This window comes from Lissotriton vulgaris, chromosome 2_1, assembly GCF_964263255.1.
Source record: "Lissotriton vulgaris chromosome 2_1, aLisVul1.2, whole genome shotgun sequence".
Taxonomy (NCBI): Eukaryota; Metazoa; Chordata; class Amphibia; order Caudata; family Salamandridae; genus Lissotriton; species Lissotriton vulgaris.
In genome coordinates this window covers 278,735,900-278,756,736 of record NC_141687.1, presented here as the reverse complement: position 1 = coordinate 278,756,736, position 20,837 = coordinate 278,735,900, and the positions used below count along the sequence as shown (strand labels likewise).

Here is a 20,837-nt window from a genome sequence, read left to right as displayed (position 1 = left end):
TGTAAATTAGCATATAGTCTGCTACTTTATTGTAGTCCGACAAGGACTCAAACATGTTGCTTTTCGATATGTTATTCTAAAGCAGCCAAAATGTCTAATTGTGGGAAATTCAAAGCTGTTCATGTTATATTGTTTGGGTTAGCTGGGGTGTGATGACTTGTAAATCGAGTCTGCTGGACCATTCCTCAGCAGTGAGATCTACAAAATGAAGTAATTGCTTGGACATTAGCTTTGATGCCCTAATTAGCTAGTCATCCGCTCCACCATACAGTTTCATATGTAAACAGCAAAGAGTGGCATGCATTTTTAAATTAGTCCATACACGTTGTATTGTGTGTAGATTGTGCTCTTCACCAAAGCATGACTTTCATCCCTGTTGGACTGTGACTGGGTGCCAACCCGCAAACACATATAGAAGTACTAACGGGATGTATTTGAAAAATAATATTTATGCCAGAGCTGCATGACTTGGTAGATCATTCTACAACCTGACATGACCTCAATCAAGACTAGTATGTAAGTGAAATATATTTGTATGCCAACCGCTCCCCTCAGATCCTGTGTTTGGAGCTATTCTTTTGATAACATATGGTGGACCCGTTTCAATGTAATCATGATGCAAAATTTCTATCTGGCATACTACTCAAATAAATCAATAAAAACACGTTTTTGAAAACAGTCTAAATGAATCAAGCAAAAGTGCACATCCTTCCTCACAGTCAGATCATAAAACATCTCTTTACCTTCAAGAAATGATACATACAGAAAACAACTTTACGGAATTACACCAAGATTTACACAAGGAACTGCCCTTGCTTAGTTTGGTAAAAATCCATTCAGTAGTTTTTGAGAAATAACTGTTTACATTTTTTTTTGTCAGGACATGAAGAGGTTGGAATATAAAGCTATCTTGACAGTTGAAAGGGTCTATTTTCGATTTGCCTATAATCTGAGTTCTGCTTGATGACTGAAATCTGGCAGATGATTAGCGTGTTTAGTTTATTCATGGTATGTTAATATTTGTGCAGAATTGTCAGGGGTGGGCACAGTTAAAAGAGTGAGGGTCAAAAAGTGGTAATTTGTAAATAACTGTGACATTATTTGATGAAGCCACATGAAATCTGGCAGACATTTAGCATACTTAGTCTATTGAGGTTATGACAAGTTTTGTGTAGATCTATTTGGGGTGAAACGTGTTTATGTGCTAATAACTCATGTGCTCACAAATAAATGTGCAAGAAATTTGGCAGGCTGTTAGCATATTGTGCCTAGTGCATGAACTTAGCGTTTTAATGCAGACAAGGGGGGAACAGTTAAATGGCGAGGGGACAAACAATGATTTAACTTTGGCACAGTTATACAGATCTGCACAACAAGTGGCAGCCACTTTCCACATTTAGGAAACTCTTGATATTTTCAGTTTCATGCAAATCTTTAATGGGGTGGTTAAAAAAGCAGATTTTACCCCAATTTAATTCTCATAGAAATGTTTCCTCTCTGCTACTGGAAAAACCCCTTAATGGGATTTCACCAAACTTCGACATGAAAATGAAACAAGAGCTTTATTCACAGAAGTGCGTTTGCTTTGTTTGGAAATCAGTCAGTAGTGTTTGAGAAATTAGCATTACAAGTGTACGTGGTCTCTGTGGATAGACCTCAAACCTGGGTTCATAGACTCCCTGTGAACCTAAATTAAAAAAATAAAAGCCAATCCTTGGTCCAGGAAGCCTTTTGCTCCTGCCATCCATTACAGGTCTGTGGTAACAAAGAAGTATATGCAAACCATTAATAATATTTAAAAAAATATCACCTTAGGCCCCAGACCAGACTGTGCGCAGGGTTTGGCCACCCACGCAGGGTTGAATGATGCAGGCAATCCCTGCAATGCACAAACAAAGGGCCTGCGTAGCAGAGTTGGTCACCACTGAAGAGTTGAGCACAGTACCAGGCCTGTCCATGGAGCAATGCCAAAGTCTGTGTGTAACGGGATTGGCTACAAGGGGATTTGCTGCCCATGGATTGTTGGGTGTGGGTCTGCTCAAAGGCCAACCTCCATAGAGCATTTCTGAATGCTCTGCACAGTGAGATATGGTCCCCCAAGGAGCATTGGGCACTGAATCTGGCTGAACACCACGCCCCGAGGTCAACCCGCACTGTGAACGATCGAAAGCCATGTGCAGATAGAGATGGAAGTAAACAGCAGATTAACTGCAAGGAACAGTTGGGAGTGGTATAGATTAGTAAAACCCACAAATTCACTTGCTACATAGTCCTAGTGTTCCTGATAATGATAAAGCTCTGCAGAGTGGTTTGTGGACTGTCATTATGGTAATGAAACCCGCATTTCACAGGTAACTGAAATGTTCATCCTCCTCAGCTCTTTCCTGGAAAGTTTTGGGGTGATCTGTCAAGTGGCAGCAAAAAAAGGGGATTACCAAAACCCATGCAAATTTTCAAAGGAAAATTGAACAGCAATACTGCATAAACGGCTGAACGGAATGACACCTAATCTGGCAGAAAGATAGAGTTTGATACATAAAGCATGCATTTTGTGATTTGGTGTAAATCCGGTCAGTAGCTTTTGAGAAAATAAGGTTAAAAAAACATTGTATATCTGGACGGTTGGGTTCTCCTGCAATCACTTAACTTCAAATAACAGAGTGAACTGCACTGGTTAGCCAAGGGGGCTTTTTTCCTGTCGGCCGCCTCGCTCCAGCGGGAGCAGAAGGCTATGCACTCTGACTGGCTGGTTGCAACATAAAGAGAAATGTTGAAAGGTGCCTTTTCAGGACACATGTACTCTGTCCCAGTGTCCTGAAAATGAAAAACAATAATCTATAATGGGACACGGTAGGGGTACCCTAACCCTCTAGATCTTGTGGGGGTTCCTAGATGGATCCCCCTCTCCTCCCCGGGCCAAATCTAAAAACATTTTTTGGGGGGTTTCCGCAATCCAGTGGGTGCCTCACACGAGCCAATATAGACCCTTGGACTCCTGTAAGAACCTATGGGAGAGCAGAGGTCATGCTGCTTTCCACAAGTGTCTTGCGGATTGAAAACATGAGGAAAAAAAGAAAAGGGTGGGCCTGGGTGTATGCAGTGAGTTGCTGCGAACAGGCACAGAACCGTGTAGTGGGAGGTTGGCTGCTTGCGGGGGATTGGAAACAGGTAATGGAAACAGGAAAACATGCCGCCCTGGATGGTCAAAGGCGATGCGCAGCATGCGTTGGGTTGCCTGTGGGGAGATGGGGGGTGGGACATGGACGCAGGTCAGAAGGGGTGTTGGCTGGTCGTAGGGATGGGTTTGGAGGTAGGACCTGTGGCCAACCTCATGCCGCAGAAGGGCCAAAGGCCTTAATGTTTAAAAAACTAGAAAATCACAGAAAAAAACAAAGGTTAAAGAGATATTATAGTTATGAATGATAATAATATCTTACTTCGCATTACAAAAACTCAGAATTCACTGAAAAAAAAACAAAGGTTAAAGTGACATTACAGTTTGGTGAAAATGCCAGCTTAAACATAATAGTTTTTTCAAGTAACTATAACTCACGCCCTTACCGTGCACTGCTTATGAGCTCACATAATACAACACTCACGACATGCCCTGTGAAATCATCATTGGTGACATTACTAATGACAAATGAACTGATATAATTGACGACAACACTGTGCACAGCGGGGGCGCGCGTTATAGTTACTTGACATAGTATGTTGTCCTGTCATGTATACCAGTGTTAACAAAAGGTTTTTAACAGAAACCATGATGAAATGTGTTACATTTGTGCCATATTGACAAATCACTTTGAAGAGACCTCTTAACTACTAGGAAAATTGTTTCTCTGCGCAAAGAAACTTTTACATGCAATGTGTGAGGCATTAAAAAGTGTTTTTTTCTCATGTCAATTTTGATACTGTGGTAATAAATTTCACCACGGCAAGAGAGGCACTAATATGCTGCCACGATCAGAACTGCTCAATATGTCCTAGTGGCATTTTGAATCATCCAGCGCTTCTCCTGGCGAGCATGGGAAAGATGTAAGTAGCGGGGCAAGTCCACGAGAACAGTCGCCACAATGGAATCAGGCAGCATCCAGGACAAGATGCTGTGCCCCTTCCAGGTCGCTCCACTTACCGCACGGCCCCTGTGTGCTGGCCTCCACCGCTGCTCCTGCTTGCTGCCACCGCTGATTGCCTCCAGGGACCCCGTCCTCAGGCCTTCCCCCTCGCCGCCTCCTCCGCGCTCTTTCCTGCCTACCAGACCCCGCCGCTGCTCCCCTTCCTCTGCCCCGATCCCCATTCGCCGCCCCGCTCCCGCCTCCCAGCTGCTCCTCCCTCGCTCCGCCCCCCCACTCTCCATTTATGGCAGAGTACGCACGTGCGCGCAGCGTCCACGCGCAGCGGGCATGCTTATTGTGTGCCGAAGGCGCGCCAAAGGCAAGCCCGTCTGCGCCTGGACCGCCTGGACTGCGCCCAGCGCCAGAACCCCTGGCCCCCGCCGCCGATGCAAGACTACCCGACAGACCTACGACGCCGCCACTCTCAACGCACTCAATGCCGGACGGAACCCTGCCTGCTACCGAGCAACCCCGATACGCACCCCCGGACCCTTCGCCTGCCGATTCACCTGCTACCGGACCTGCACCACCCCCGCCAAGTCGAGCACCAGCAGCAGCCACCTGAAGTGCATCCTGCTCAACACCCGCTCGGTCCACAGGCACGCCGTGGAACTCTGGGACCTGCTCAACGCGACAGCACCGGACGTCGCCTTCCTCGCGGAAACCTGGATGAACGCCTCCTCAGCGCCCGACATCTCCATAGCCATCCCGGACGGATACAAGATCACCCGGAAGGACCGCGCCAACCAGACGGGAGGAGGCATCGCCATCGTACACAAGAACACCATCCGCATCCAGACTAACTCCGACGAAACCTTCACCGCCGCCGAACACCTGCACTTCCAGATACACACTGACCCCAAGACCACCCTCCGAGGAACCCTCATCTACCGACCACCGGGACCACGCACACAATTCAGCGAAGACATTGCAGACTTCATCAGCCCGCACGCCCTTCCCTCCGCCGACTACATCCTCCTAGGGACCTCAACTTCCACCTGGAGAACAACAACGACAGAAACACCACCGCCCTGCTGGACAACCTCGCCAACCTCGGACTCAAGCAACTGGTGAACACCCCCACCCACTACGCCGGCCACACGCTTGACCCCGTCTTCTCATCCAGCAAGCACATCTCCTTCAGCCACGCCACTGGACTCCACTGGACCGACCACAGCTGCGTCCACTTCAGCTTCAGAAGAACCACGACCCACCACCACCCACAACAGGTTCCCCGCCGGAGCTGGAGCAAGATCACCGCCGAGCAGCTCACCGCTTCCCTCAGCCAGAACACTCCCACCAGCACAACGGACCCCAACGAAGCAGCCAGCAGCCTCACCAAGTGGCTGACCGCCTGCGACGATGACCTCGCACCACTATAGAACCCTCCCAGCAAACCCGGCAGCAAGAAAACCCCCTGGTTCACCGACGAACTCAAGGAATCCAAGAAGAACTGACGCACCCTCGAGAAAGCCTGGTGGCTCGACCAGACCACAGACAACAGGACCGCCCTCAAGCACGCCACCCGCAAACACCATCAGCTGATCCGCGCCACCAAGAAGACGGCACTCAAAGAACGACTGGACAACAACGCCCACGTCAGCAAGGAACTCTTCAGCATCGTCAAAGAGTTCTCCAACCCCAGCGCCGGAAACAACGACATCACTCCCTCGCAAGACCTCTGCAACTCAATCGCCTCGTTTTTCCACCGCACGATCGCCGACATACACAACAGCTTCGACGCACAGACCACGCACCCTACCACCGAACCAACGCCCGCCACCACCACCCTCTGCAACTGGACCCCAATCAGCACCGAAGACACCACCCGCACGATGAACTCCATCCACTTCGGATCACCAACCGACCCATGCCCACACCACGTCTTCAACAAAGCCGACGCCATCATCGCACCCCATCTCCAAGACATCATCAACTCCTCCTTCCACACCGCCACCTTCCCGGAGAGCTGGAAGCACGCCGAGCTGACCGCCCTCCTGAAGAAACCAACGGCGGACCCCACCGACCTCAAGAACTACCGTCCCAACTCGCTCCTTCCTTTTCCGGCCAAAGTCTTCGAGAAGACCGTCAACAGACAGCTTGCCGCCTTCCTCAAGACGAACGGATCCCTCGACCCCTCGCAGTCCGGGTTCCGGGCCAACCACAGCACCGAGACCGCCCTCATCGCAGCCACCGACGATATCAGAACCCTGATCAACAACGAGGAAACAGCGGCCCTCATCCTCCTGGACCTCTCTGCGGCGTTCAACACTGTCTGCCACCGCACCCTAGTGAAGCGCCTCAGCAACATCGGAATCCGAGAGAAAGCACTGGAGTGGATCATCTCGTTCCTCGCCAGAAGAACCCAGAGAGTCCGCCTCCCTCCGTTCAGATCCGAGGCCACCGAAGTCATCTGCGGCGTACCCCAAGGATCTTCACTCAGTCCAACCCTCTTCAACATCTACATGAGCCCCCTCGCAGCCATCGCACGCCAACACAACCTCAACATCATCTCCTACGCCGACGACACCCAGCTGATCCTCTCCCTCACCAACGACCCCACCACCGCCAGAGCCAACCTAAACGAAGGGATGAAAGACGTCGCCGACTGGATGAGGAACAGCTGCCTTAAACTGAACTCAGACAAGACGGAAGTCCTCATCCTGGGATCATCACCCTTTGCCTGGGATGACTCCTGGTGGCCCCCGGCCCTGGGCACCGCTCCCAAACCAACGGACCACGCACGCAACCTGGGCTTCATCCTGGACTCCTCCCTGTCGATGACCAGACAAGTCAACGCCGTCTCATCTTCATGCTTCAACACCCTGCGCATGCTCCGCAAGATCTTCAGATGGATCCCCATTGAAACCAGGAAGACCGTCACCCAGGCACTTGTCACCAGCCGACTGGACTACGGGAACACCCTCTACGCCAGAACCACAGCCAAACTTCAAAAAAGACTCCAACGCATCCAGAACGCCTCCGCACGACTCATCCTGGACATCCCCCGACACAGCCACATCACCGGACACCTGAGAGACCTGCACTGGCTCCCCGTCAGCAAGAGAATCACATTCAGACTCCTCACCCACGCACACAAGGCTCTCCACGACCTGGGCCCCAAGTACATCAACGACCGCATGACCTTCTACACGCCCACCCGCCAGCTACGATCGACCAGCCATGCCCTCGCCACCGTACCACGCATCCGCAGAGCCACCGCCGGAGGAAGATCCTTCTCCTACCTGGCAGCCAAGACTTGGAACTCCCTCCCCACCCACCTTCGGCGAACCCAAGACCATCTCTCCTTCAGGAAGCAGCTCAAGACCTGGCTGTTCGAGCAGTAACATACCCCTCTCCCCCAGCGCCTTGAGACCCTCCCGGGTGAGTAGCGCGCTTTACAAATGCCGTGATTGATTGATTGATTGTGCGAGCACGCATTGTTGATCCAAGTCATGCCTTTGAGTTAGCATCACTTCAAGTTCCTAGTTTGGATCAGCTGTTTTCTTCATATGACTCATGTATACGTATTGACATTGTTCTGGCAACAGCAAGTATTTTGGGCTCTGAGACTGAATGTTATTTAAAACTATTGTTTAAAGGACATGATCTTTAGGTTCAATCAGACTAGCAGACATTTTGGCTGGTGATTGTTTTGATGAATAGCACTTGTGTGAATAGACTGTATAATTGTATGTTTCTGAACCCTTTGTTTTTGTTGTGTTATGAGTTGGATATAAGGTATGAATGAAGGATAACGCTTACCATAGGGTTAGTTTAACTAAGTTGAATCTGAAATAATGAAATAAGGTTCTGAAAAAGTGGTTTCAGTGATCATTTCGGTAACCATTGTGTGTACTCATAATAGAATCACAAGGAGGAGAATATTGCATAAGGTAACTAACAGAAACACACTATGTGCCTACACAAAGACTACCCGGACCAGGAGGAAGTCCAAACAAGGGAGTACAAAGTTCCAAGGTTCAAGAAGCTGGAAGTTAGCAGTGTTTTGCTTTGTTCTCAATCCCATTCCCCATATGCTTTTTTCTCAATCCCATTGGCCTTTCTCCCCCTGGTGAACCCATACCATAAACTCAATATTGCAAGTGCCGGTTCTACTGGCTGGGACATGGGGTTCCATTATCATTCGCTCATTGCCATTCATGCAGAATGAAGCACCAAACTGAATGCTTATTTGAGCTTAAAATAAACTAAGATGTGATATTTGCACTGTAGTAATAAATGTGTGAATATGTGTTTATTAGTACAGCTACTCTTAATACTATGTGTTATTGGGCCAGATTTCAATAAATAAATATATCTTTCTTGATCACCAAAAAAACATTAGTGAATCTGGAAATAGGCAACCTTTCAGGACATCTCCATCGGCGAAAAGGAAATAAAAAGGTTATAAAAGGCTTTTAAATAATTTTTCCAGTAAAATAGATGCACCTTGGATGTAAGATAGAGGTACACAGCAATTTGCCATTGGCCACCATAATTATAATATATACACGTTACAATATGTAGCATATAGAGATGTGCTTTTGTAATTATTTAAGGGTACTTCTTTCATCAAATTCAGGAAACAATGGTCCATACCCAAGAAAGAAGTGGTGCACGGTTTTTGAGACACTGCTGGTAAAATAAAATGTTGCCGATTTTGAATCTTCCCCCCAAAAGAACCATATTTGCAGCTCCAGCTGCAACGAGGTGCTCCTCCTCCACCATCATGAACCTGGCATGATCCTATCAACAAATGACTTTTTTTCAACACTTTTGTGAAATAGTGGGTGAGAATGGCTAAGAACATAATCTTGAGAAAATAGAAATCTCCCTTTAAACATATAATTGAAACATGGCTCAGGTGAATAGCTTATTGGCACAAACTGAAATATAATGTTAAAACTGAGAGTTCAAATGGACCTATTCCATATCACTGAGACGTATATGATATGTTATATGTCACTCATCACGCTACTAACTCACGCATTCTTTCCTTCTTCGGTTTAAAATGTTTTCAGGGTATTGTCCAGTCTATATTTATTAGGAGTAGAGTCATTAGGCATAGGTTTGATCATATCTCATTCGTTTTCTACTTCATCCTTTATTAATAGTCATGTACATGCTAAAGATTTTATGTCAACCCCAGAGGATATCATCATGTGTTACTCTTCATTGCCACTCCTGACAGCCCTTTAAAGAATACACAGCATTTTCTTTTTAAATCACTTGGATGCTCCTCCTCTTTGCAAACCCCTTCGCTTTTAAATCCTCGACCTCTTTTAAAGCATCACCTTGGCAGATAAACAATTGTGCATTTTTTTACCACACAATTTGTACCTTGTTTCTTGAGTTTAGGGTCAAGAATTATGTTTTTGAAGGTTTTCATTGGATCTTAGTGTCGAAAATATTTGGGGACTAGAGCAGGCAGTGTTTGTTAGGGGAATTATCTTTTTACTACTACAGGGATTTATTTATTCTAAGTGTGATCAGTTAATAAGCTGAGCATTGATATTAAAAAAGGAGGCGGTGAACGAGAGCACGGCCTGTTGGTGAAATGCCTTCCCATTTCAACAACGTGCGCAGGTGAGGCAGTGGTTGCTTCTGTAATTGTCTCAAGTGAGGGCTTCGAGGGGCGCATGTACAGAACAACAGCATATGCGAGCATGACGTTTTGTACACTAAAGATGATATTCAGTAGCCACTGGGGATCATTGGATTCTTTCTTTTGATGTAAGAGGCTATTCCTTTTCAACATTGCTACTGTATGTAGCATGATGTGATCGACCACCAGGGATGTAATTTATATTCAATATAACGTTGTTCACGTATTACAAATGTGTTAAAGGCAATGATAGAGTCCTGAGCCGATGATAGTAAAGGAAATGTTATTTATTTATTTATTTCATTTTTGTAAAGTCTTACATGCAATGAGAGTGGATAGCATCAGGCAAGGTGGGCAAATGTAACACAAAGGATGGATAGCAGACAGAATAGTCTGCAGTAAAGTGGAGAAATTCGGATTATCTACCTATGAAAGAGCCAGAGCCCAATTACAACTTTGGCGGTATAGGAAACAGGCCACCATGCCGCCGCCCCGCTCCCACCCCACCAAAGCTGTGTGAACACCGCCTGCCAGATCATGAGTTTTGGCGGGCGTTTCTTTGCGGTCCCACGGCAATGCCTCTGAAATAGGGCACCGCAATGCAATGGGAGTGTCAAAGGCAGTTCCTGCACGGCATTGACAACTGTGCCTCACTGCATGTACCCCATAGACCTGAGGCAACAGGGGGCCCTGTAGGGCCCCATTTGTTTCCTCTCCCCCACAGTTTTCATGACGGTGAGCCCGCCATGAAAACCACGGCGGAGAGGAAACTCGTAATATGATAGGCAGTGCTGCAGTGGCACTGCCAACCATATTGCGGCCCCAAGACTGCGGCAACACTGCCAGGTATCCCATGGCGGTCTGATCACCCAACTTGCAATAGGGTCATCAGACCACTGTAGTCATAATCAGGCCCTCACTTCTTCAATAGTTTTTGTGGATTTGAGGTGGTTTGGGATGGCCTAACTGTGCAACAGGCTGTGAGATCCATAGATTGGACCCCAGCAGAGAGGAGACTCTTTGGTGACATACCCTGCTATGAGTAGTTCTTCTCATCAGAGGGAATATTCTGTTTGGACTGTACAGCTTTGTAATTTGTAGAGATTATTTACAGATATATATCCATAGCCCAGTCCTCTGCTGCCCCTGGGGGAAGAGGACCATTCAGCATATTTGACAGCCCCTCAGCAGATGCATTTTAGGCAGAGCAGTTTGCAGAGTGGGTGTTGTCTTTTTCTGCAACCTTGGGTTGTGTTTCTCAAACAAGCTCCTGGGTAAGGTTTTTTTTTAAGAGCAACATTAAAGCAATGACCCTGATGTGCAATGAGTTTTCTCCCTGCATGTCATGGCCATTGATTGATTTGCCTGCAGGGTACTGCCATGCCTTGCAAACATGATGACCATCACCGTGAACGATGGACGGCCAGGGTGAATCACTACAGGTGGAATCAGTTGAGGCTATGCCGTTGAAAACATTGTAGTTCCCACAATCCTCCAAACTGAAAATGACCTCCTAAGTCTTTTGGGATACTTTACACGTGGGCCTTTGTGAATGGTCAACGCTGCTTAACCGGATAAACAATGCATTCAATGAGAATTACTGAGAAAATGTAGCCAGTAAAGAGCAGTTAGTTTGCACAACTTGTTGTATGCACACAATTTGGATCACGAATCTAGCAGTTGCTTTGTGATCTTGTTGTAGTCATTGGAGTTAGACAGTCTGTAGGCCTTTGAGAGAAAACGATATCTGCAAACAGCATACGAGTGGCTTGACTTCCATGGTCAACTAACAGGAACACGCTGCTGGAAATCAAGCCCACTCCCAGTAACACTGCCCACTGGGTAAATATCTACACAGTGACAAGAACAAAGGTGTGTGTGCTTTTTTAAAGTTTGCTATGAACAGTTGTTGAGATTTATAATTTAGGAATTTGGCTCAGCGCAGCGCCAGGTGCTTCCCTTCAGGGGCTGACCAGGGGCAATGAGAGACGCAGATTGCAGTGAGATTGTAGATGCCGAAGAACGATTTGTCACCCTTTCATCAAAGCTGCACCATAGTTAAAAAAATAAACTGAATGGATCTGTATATACATAGCGGAGCCCCACTCACTGATCAAACCAACCAAGGAGCGGCTCCAAATGTTACCTCTTGACACCACCACACAGGTTCTTTCAAAGGCCCAGGGCTGCAGGTTTTCAAGAAGTACTTGACCCTTTCAACAAATCAGTGCAGTTACAAAAATAGAAAAATCCTGAGAACATAGTGCTTGTAGGTATTTAAGAAACAGATGGACGCGTAACTCTGTTTAGGAAATGCTTATGTCTGAAGGGTGCTTTCATCAGACAATAGTTTTCACAATGATTTGGCCAGTCCATCCCTTTTTTCATTCCAGTTTTATAAAGTCACACTTCATTTTTTCATTCGAAAATGCATTACACTGAATTTGGAACAAGGAGAAAACTGTACTCCAATTCCTTTCCATTCCCATCCATTACAAGGCCACAACAGTGGGGATTTCTGTCTGACACATTTACTCCCTTCTCTGTTTGACCCCACTCACTTAATCTTTTTGGTGGGTTTGTGATTTTGGTGAACTGAGAGGCTAACCTAAATACTACGGACAGAGACGTTTTAAGGAATGGGCAAAGTGGGCAATTTCCTGGGGCCCCCACCTTCCAAGGGACCCCAGGGGAAATGAACTTCTCCGCATTAACGTTATTATTCAATACTTTTTGTAATCACAGGGATTGAATCAGCAGAAAATAGGTAATAAAATGCAAAGTTGTCCCGTAGAAGACCCCTTAAAATATGCCTTGCCCAGCATGACACTGACCTGAGGAGTAGGTTTTGAACCTTGCCCAATATGGTAGGAATCACCTTTAGAAGATTCAATCAATAATAGCATTTGATTAACTAACACACATGCACACGCACACGCGCACACACACAAACACACACACACCTACACACACCTACATCTGTTCTTTTATTTTAACACACCAGTTTATTATGTTTGTTCGTAGTTCACTGAGTTGCCCAACTGTCGGAACAAGAGCATTAACCCATTTCCTACAACTAAACTCTAGTGCTCTTCCTTGCCACCCCCAGGCCCAGTGTCTTACATGTCCGAATGGATCCAGGTGGTTGTTGGTCAGTTTCAGCTTCTGAAAGGAGACGAGCTGCCGCATCCAGTGAGCCCCCGTTGCAGGTGAGTCTGGATGGACGTAGAGTCTTCCGGGCATTGCAGGCTCGGCCTTCCCGGCAACCATCCTGCAAAACAAAGGAGTTTGGTACCTTTATATTTAAAAAAGTGCACACAAGTAACTGAATCGTCTCTTGATCTTGAAGTATCAGGTCTTGGTATGAACCAGTTCAAGTATTCATCTTTTATTAACCTCTTCAAGATGAAAGCTGAGCTGGACCAGCAATTTGCACCATGCAAACGAATCAACTAATCTCTGTAATAGGCACTGCTGAACTGTGGTACTGGCCAGTTGGTAATTTAAATCTGCCTGTCACAGGGCGATCTGATAGTACGAACTGTGGTAGCTTAATCCGTGGTAAATGAATCTCCACGATTCCACACATTTATGTCCAAATCACAAAAAAATCTTTCTAATGCCAAATCCTGGGAAATGCAACATTGTGTGGCAACACAGAATACCAAAAGAAGACACACTGCCTTATCAGTGTCTTGCACAGAAGGGTACTACTTTGTATTGTGATGTGTGTCTTATGAAAGAGCAGAATGCTGTCACTCACGGGGAAGTTAGCCAGTAGGTGAAGTGGGCTGACCAATCAACCTATGCCATGTGTTGTAGTGGTCAGCGGAAAATGTGAATGTCACCTCAGCAGACTGATGGATGAAGAGGGTTAGCTGAAATCCCACATATCATACACTTAATTGTAGTGAAATCAAAAGGTTTGGCTAAAAAATACCTAAAAATTAGCTTTTGTAGCCTTTCGAAGAAAAGGTCATAGGTAGGGGAAAGGGGATTTATAATTGTCTTTGATCCTCATCACATCTTATTATAAGCATTAGCAAAGCAAATAGGTCTGGCTTTAACACAGACCTGCCAACTCACACAATGCCAGCTCCCCTCACATAGTCATCCAGGGAGGAGCGATTATATGTAATGTAGTACACTTGTAAAGCGCACAGCTGCCCCAGCAACGGGGCGTCCCGGCGCTGTATAATGCTGTGGAACCCTTCCTGGCTCTCCCTGTGAGATGCCCCTCCTGGGCACCCCCAAGGTGAAGCCAGGCATCCCAGTGTTGTTGGGGCCGTTGTGGAGATTAAGCAAGCTATTGCCCAGAGTTGCAGCGTGGGACCCATGTTTAAAGTAGGCGCTGAGGCGAGAATTATCAAGTCCGCGGACATTGAGCCCAAGACCCTGCGGCGTCGGGACTTGAACCCTGGCCCCGGGCCTGATTTCTGCTTCATAGTCTGTCGCTCTAACCAGTGAGCCACACTTCTCCATCACATCACATGGTGGGAGGGAAAGCTCCTGGAAACCACTGCACAACAGTAATCTTTCAGTTGCTTTTGGAGGCTCTGAGTAGCTGATGTCAAGTAAGAAGTGTGAAGACATCCCAGGACATCGGTGGCAGCAGCCTTCGCAAGGATGTTTTCCTTTTTTTTGGACTAGGGGGCAGTCGACGGTGCAGAGTGCCTCTTACAGAAGCAGTTCTCGGCACGAGGCACAGCCTCTTTCACAGCCACCCCTCTCCTCATCCTGTGAAATGTTTTATTAAGTTTGCAGATCTGTCAATGTGAAGACGTAACCATGGGCATTCAGAAATGCCATTTACATGTATACCACATACAAATGGATATTATTAATAAAAGGTTTCCTGGTTGGATTTTCCTTTTTTAAAAAAAATATCTTTATTAGGTTTTTTTCCCAAATTTACAAACCCCTCTCCCCCCCCCAAGTCAGACAAGTTCAACAATAATATTTCAAATATAAACACAGAGAAATTATGAATTTTAGGTGAGTTCATAAATCATACATTAATAGCTAAATAGGTAAGTAGGTTAATCAACCAGCCAAAACATTTCCAGTCTGTTTGGGTAGATACAAACAGCATCTAAATAATTATTAATTACAAAAAAAGAAAGAAAAAAATTACAGCCATAACAAATTCAATTTTGGCAGTTCTTAGATCACGCTGGTTATGGCCTTATGTTCCAGAGAATTGCCTTGGGATTGAGACCACTCAATTAAGGGATTCCAGATTTTTAATCCCCGGACCCTCCGTCTTCTGCCTTTTCTTTTATATATAGCCATTTCTAAGTTAAATATAGCTAACAACTTGGATTTGAGCTGTTCCCTTTTTAAAAAATCGGCACAATAATGCTGGAGGACCATGTTTTGGGTAAAATGGAATTTGGTAGATTATTTAAAACATTCAACAGTAAAGGTGCCCAGAAGTCTGGCTGACTTTTGATAAGATCAACAGGTAGACCATCAGGGACAGCTTTACAGCTCAGGCTCTGATCGATAGCCTCCTCCACTTCTGATAGGTTAATCAAAACCCCAGTGGAAATTCCACATTCATTAATTTGAATAGATGGGACTGGAGGTAGATAAATCTTGGTAAAATGTGCTTCCCATGCCTCACTAGAGATATTACAAATAATTGTAGTCAAGGGATGTCCCAAGGAACTCATGTCTTTAAACGCTGACCAGAAATCCTGCCCGTTTTTTAGCGTGACTGCCCGAGCAAGAGTATCCCAGCGCTCTCTTATAATTTCCTCTTTTCTGGCAGAGAAAGCTAGTCTATAGCGTTGTCTGAGGGATTTGATAAGGGAGCCATCTCTAGGTTTGCTAACGAGTGCCCTCCGAAGAGCTCTATTAGCTGCAGAACAGTCAGCGTCAAACCAGCCTGGACCAGGGTGTGTTTCCTTAATGGGCCTAGACAACAAAGTTTTGACGCCCATGCATAGCTGCGTGAAGTCGTCAACTGCCTTAAAGTTGTGTTCCTTGAAAGACAGGCAAATATCAATTAATTCAGGGTATGTTCTTACCATCCTGCCAAATAAAGCTTTATTGTCTGTACCACGCCAGACCAGTCAAAGGTTATCGGGGAGGGGGACAAATCCCTTGCACCACACTCTTTATCATGGATCAGCCTGGGAGCGAAACTCAAGGTTAGGTTGATGGGGTTATAGTCCCCAAAAACTGTAGGCACTAACTAGGCTTTTAATACTTGATTCTCTAATGGTGATGTAATAAAAAGAAAGTCAATGTTAGACCCTCGGGCCCCTACCTCTATACGTAGGATCCATGTATTTGGCTCTTGTAGGTACTGCAACAAGTTCCATCACATCTAAAAAATGATTGGTGCTTATAAGGTTTAATAATTGAGCACCCCTATTGCATATTGGTGCCTTATTAGTGGGGTGAATAGCTGAGTAAATACTACTTGGTAACTTAACACTAAAATCACCCCCTAGACAAATTCCTACAGAGTTAGTGAAACGTTTAGATGTCTGTAGGTTAGAAATGAAATTGAATAAGTTTATAAAATTCATATTAGGAACATTCTTAAAATCATTATTATAAAAAATTAATTAAACAAAACAAGGCCCCTGTTTGTAAATTATGGCCTGAAATTTGTCATTGTCAGTAGCAAGGGCCCTTGCACCACCAGCAGTAATGTTAATCCAGATTGAAAGACCTCCTGCTTGCCGACCAAAGTTTTGGGTAGAAGCTAGAATATTAAAACATTCAAACCCCGTCAAAAATAACTCCCTTGTAGCCCAAGTCTCCTGAAACCTTAATATGTCTTGTTTTTGGACTAACTCCAGCCAATCAGGCAAATTAATCTTAGACGCTAAGCCAGCAACATTCCAACTCAATATTTTAGGAGTGGGTTCTACCTTGAAAATAGTTGGAGTATCTGATTCACAGATTGGGGGCACAATTGGAAGAAGCACTGGCTCAGATAATACTGGTGTGGTCAATGGGGGAGACAGTCAATCCTGACAGTCCAAACCCGATAGAGGCAAAAATCTGTTGTATAGGGAGGGGGAGGGGCATTAGGAGGCGCTTCAGAAAATGTTTCCCCTAAGGAAGGTTTGTAGAAATATCCCAGAGGTAAGGCCCATATGTTGATGAATGTGTTAGAATGGTCCTCCTGTGCCATTAGTAATAGTTTGACCACTGGCGGATAACGAAAATTGATAACTATGCAATCCCCTTTGATACTCTTTGTGGACTGCTCCACCCACCCAACTCTGCGTATCATAATGATGATATCAAAAATCACATCCTAAACCCTTTATGTTTAGATAACCAATCTACACTCTTATAGCGTATTTGGTCCCATAATTCAATTTGATTTGGCTTTAGGGTTGGCCCGCCTGTCAAGACCACTACATAGGGACAAACTGCTGAGGCAGATTTAACACCTCCATGCTTTCAGTAGAACCTGACTGTAATAAACTGAATATAATGTCAGTATCACTCTCAAGTGATGTACTACCTACTGCATAAGTGTTAATCTGCGCTGCAGTGGGTTTTTGGGTAGAGGTAATTATCAGAGATGTGTTATTGACAGATGTACTATCTGCGTTACCATTGTTAGAAATACTATTTACTTCACCGTTGCCCTCTAGCGCAAAACACTGTTTGATTTTCTTACCAACATCATATGGGGTAGGGGTAGAGTTGGACACACGGGGCAGGTTATTAGAATTAGAATTTAACACATTATTAGAAGGTGCGAGTAAATCTGTCCTCACAAACGTGATAGGCACTGTGGAGCTGTCCTGGATGGTTGAATTTGTGTCAGATGTCTCGTGATGAGGCAGGAGCAATAGTTTCCTCAAGGAGGCAAGCTGACTATTAAGTACATCTTTTACACGCTCAAGGACAGTGTCCACAATTCGGTTGGTAGCATCTTCACCATGACTGTAGCTCTCTAAGGAAAACAGGTTGGTTTCAGTCTGAGTACTGATGGAGCGACAGAGTTCAGCAGTTGGAGTGTGAACGTGGGCTACGACAGTCTGGGGGTTTGGAGGAGCACGTATCCATGAGCTCAAGTCAGAGCAAGATACACTAGGGCGGGCGGGTTGCTTCCTCTTGGCACTAGTGACTTTGGCGGGCTTTGTTTTTTCGTTTTGCCCCAATGATTGCCTCACTGACCGTTGGGATATCCAGGGCAGTTACAGCTGATGGAGAACCGTCAGATATAGTGCCATCAAGAGGAACCGCACAATTGATGCTGATACACTTGGGTACGCTAGCATTCTGATAAGTACCCACTGAGTTAAGAGGAAGAGGGGGTGCCCCCATACCAAGGGAGAGGCGCCTCTCAGTCAATTTGATCTCATTAGATACAATGCTAACAGCCCTTTCCAACATACTGTCAATGCTTGTAGTTGTCAGCCTTGGGGGTAACTGCTCCACTCGCTTTCCCATCGTGGCGTTGGGCTAATAGAACAAATGGAGCAAAATCGTTTTCACTTCAATTAACTTGATAAGTTCAACAGGGCTCCGATGATAGAGGTGTGGCCCAGCCCAGACTCCTCCAGTCTTAGACGGGCGCAGGAGGGCCCGCCTTGGCCCGGGCACACCTGCGCCCGTCCCGAGCTGCGGGAGCCCTCTAGGCCTTTTAAACGCCTCCTGGTGCTCTGTGGCGGCGGCGTGCGCGCCGCAGGGGCTGCTGGGAGAAGTAGTTCAGTGGTTCTCCATAGTCCCCCAACACCGGAATGGCTGCAATGATTCTGGAGGCGGCACCAACAACAGGTAAGGTTAACAAGCTCCCACGCTACAGGAGCCCTGTTGGCCTTTTAAACGCCTCCTGGCGCTCTGTGGCGGCGTTGGAGGCGTGCCCGCTGCAAGGGCTGCTGGGGGAAGTAGTCCAGTGGTTTCCCGTAGCCCCCCAACACCGGAATGGCTCAATGACTCTGGCGGAGGTGGTGGCACCACCAACAGGTAAGGTTAACGAGTTAAAGATATCTTTGAGGTATGGTACCAGAATATCATCATACATAAATATTATGGCCTAAATATTGTATACAAAAATATTGCCATGTTGGGGTTAATAATAGAATATATAAACGCAATGTGAAGATATTTGAGTAAACTATATTTAGAACACTATATTTATGTCGAACGCTATTTCTGTAGCCCAAAGTCTAACATAAAGCCATTTATGGTAAACACTGGAAACAAGCCACCAGCAGTGAAAAAGTACTAAGTGTGGTGTGGGATGTGTCTAGAGGGAGGCTTTCTGGTAATTGTTTGATAGACTATTAAACCTAGTTGATCATGATAGGGAGTTGTAAGAACTACCATAATGGAAAAGAAAGGCTTATAAGTATGGAACTGGCTGTGAGACAAAACAGACATACTTGCCAACAATCTTGATCAAAAAGAGTTAGAATCAGGTTTTAATATTGCTATTTGGCATAATGAGGACCAGAAATGATACCACATGACGTTTTTCACAGTGATAGTATCAGTGTGCACAACATCATGAGTACGGATGACTTGGACCGGTATGAGAGGCTGCTGTCAGGCCCGGCAATCACACAGCTATTGGTGGGTGCTCTACTATAAAAATCAAACACTGCCCATGGCCAGCAGGGGGTCCCCTAGGATCCCTCATACACCATGACCTGGTTTGCCTCTTTTTTTGCTACTCTTCCACCTTCAGCTGTACTCTGCCATCATCCCTGTTTTCATGTACTGGCTCATAGAGCAATGGTTTAGGCGTGCGGGCTTTGGCTGCAGGCTCTGGTTTTGGTTAAAGTTTTGTTGTTTGATACCTGTTGTTTTCATTCCCATTGCTCGAATGGCAGTTATTTACACTTCTTGTAAGCTGGAAAGGATGAATGGTAAGGGTACTTGACCACAACTCCCCCTTCCTTCCCCACACGGATTGGAATTTCCCTATGGCCACTAAATGCACCATATGATTTCTCACAATAAGTACTGGAGATACACTCAGGACACCGCTGTTACTCAGTATATCCTTACATTAAAAGACAGCAGGCATACGTTAGTTTCCCAAAGGAAACACATCTCACCATCGATGAACTACAACACCATAGTAGGCGATGGAGAAGTACGGTCCACAGCACATCATATTCTGCATTCACCCGGGGTGCACTGCTAAGGATACACCCTAGTACCCACTATCAAACCCAAAATATAGTCATCAATAAAGAGGGTGGGTTTGTTCTTGTTGTGGGCTAGTTAGACAGGGAGCCTGTCCTTCTAGGTTGCATTTACAAACCAAACTCATAAAAAAAGGCATTCTGGACAACTCTATCAAGAGTCCAACTCAATAGGTAGGTATCCCATGGACATTTGGTGGCAATTATAACAACATACTGGATGTCTCTCTTGACCGTTCCCACCCCCAACTTCCTCATGTCCCAGCTCACCAATATTCCAAGAAGTTTTCTTATTGGGCACAACAGTGGCTCCTTCATGATATATGTAGAACCCATAACTCACACCTACGTCTTTACTCTCATTATCTGACACCACACAATCTTTATGTCCGTTTAGACAGTTTTATGAGCTCCCAGGACATAGTTCCACAACCCCTCCACTCAGATTATTTAGGTTGTGCATTGTCAGAACATGCCGCACTTACAGTAGACTTCTAATGGGGTACTCCTCACTCACCGGTTCCTACTTGGAGGTTATCCAAAGATATGCTGGACAACCCAAAATTTTGTTATACCCATGTTAGCCACAGAGCTTAGTACTTTGAGGAAAATCAAGGCACAGCCCCCAATCATGCTGTTGAATGGGATTCCTTTAAAGTGGTCACTAGGGGCTTCTGCATTCAAAACATAGCTGGGGTTTGCAGGGAGTTGATTAGGGCCTTCTGAGACATGGATAATGCAGTGACTGTATTGGATAACTGCCCTCTTCTTGATGACATGATGCGCCAAGCACTGATAGATGCCAAGAAACAACAAGCTGCCTTAGTAGAACGCCGCTGCCGCTATAATTACATAGAATACACAGCTCACATACATGCTGCAGGAGATAAGCCCGGTTGTCTATTGGAATGGCGGCCCAACGGGAAAACTTGCCTGAATGTCGTAAATTGCCCCAGCAATGGGCCTAATTTTGAGATC

General features: G+C 45.8%; 1 protein-coding gene across 5 annotated transcripts in view; it reads right to left on the bottom strand.

The window, feature by feature from the left end:
- TBX4 (T-box transcription factor 4) overlaps nucleotides 1–20,837 on the bottom strand; it is a 706,415-nt gene that overhangs the window by 55,668 nt on the left and 629,910 nt on the right. For all 5 annotated transcript variants that reach the window (XM_086954928.1, XM_086954931.1, XM_086954927.1 and 2 more), the window contains exon 5: nucleotides 12,850–12,997. In XM_086954928.1, coding sequence (XP_086811054.1) covers nucleotides 12,850–12,997 — 148 coding nt within the window. The remainder of the gene's footprint in view (nucleotides 1–12,849; nucleotides 12,998–20,837) is intronic.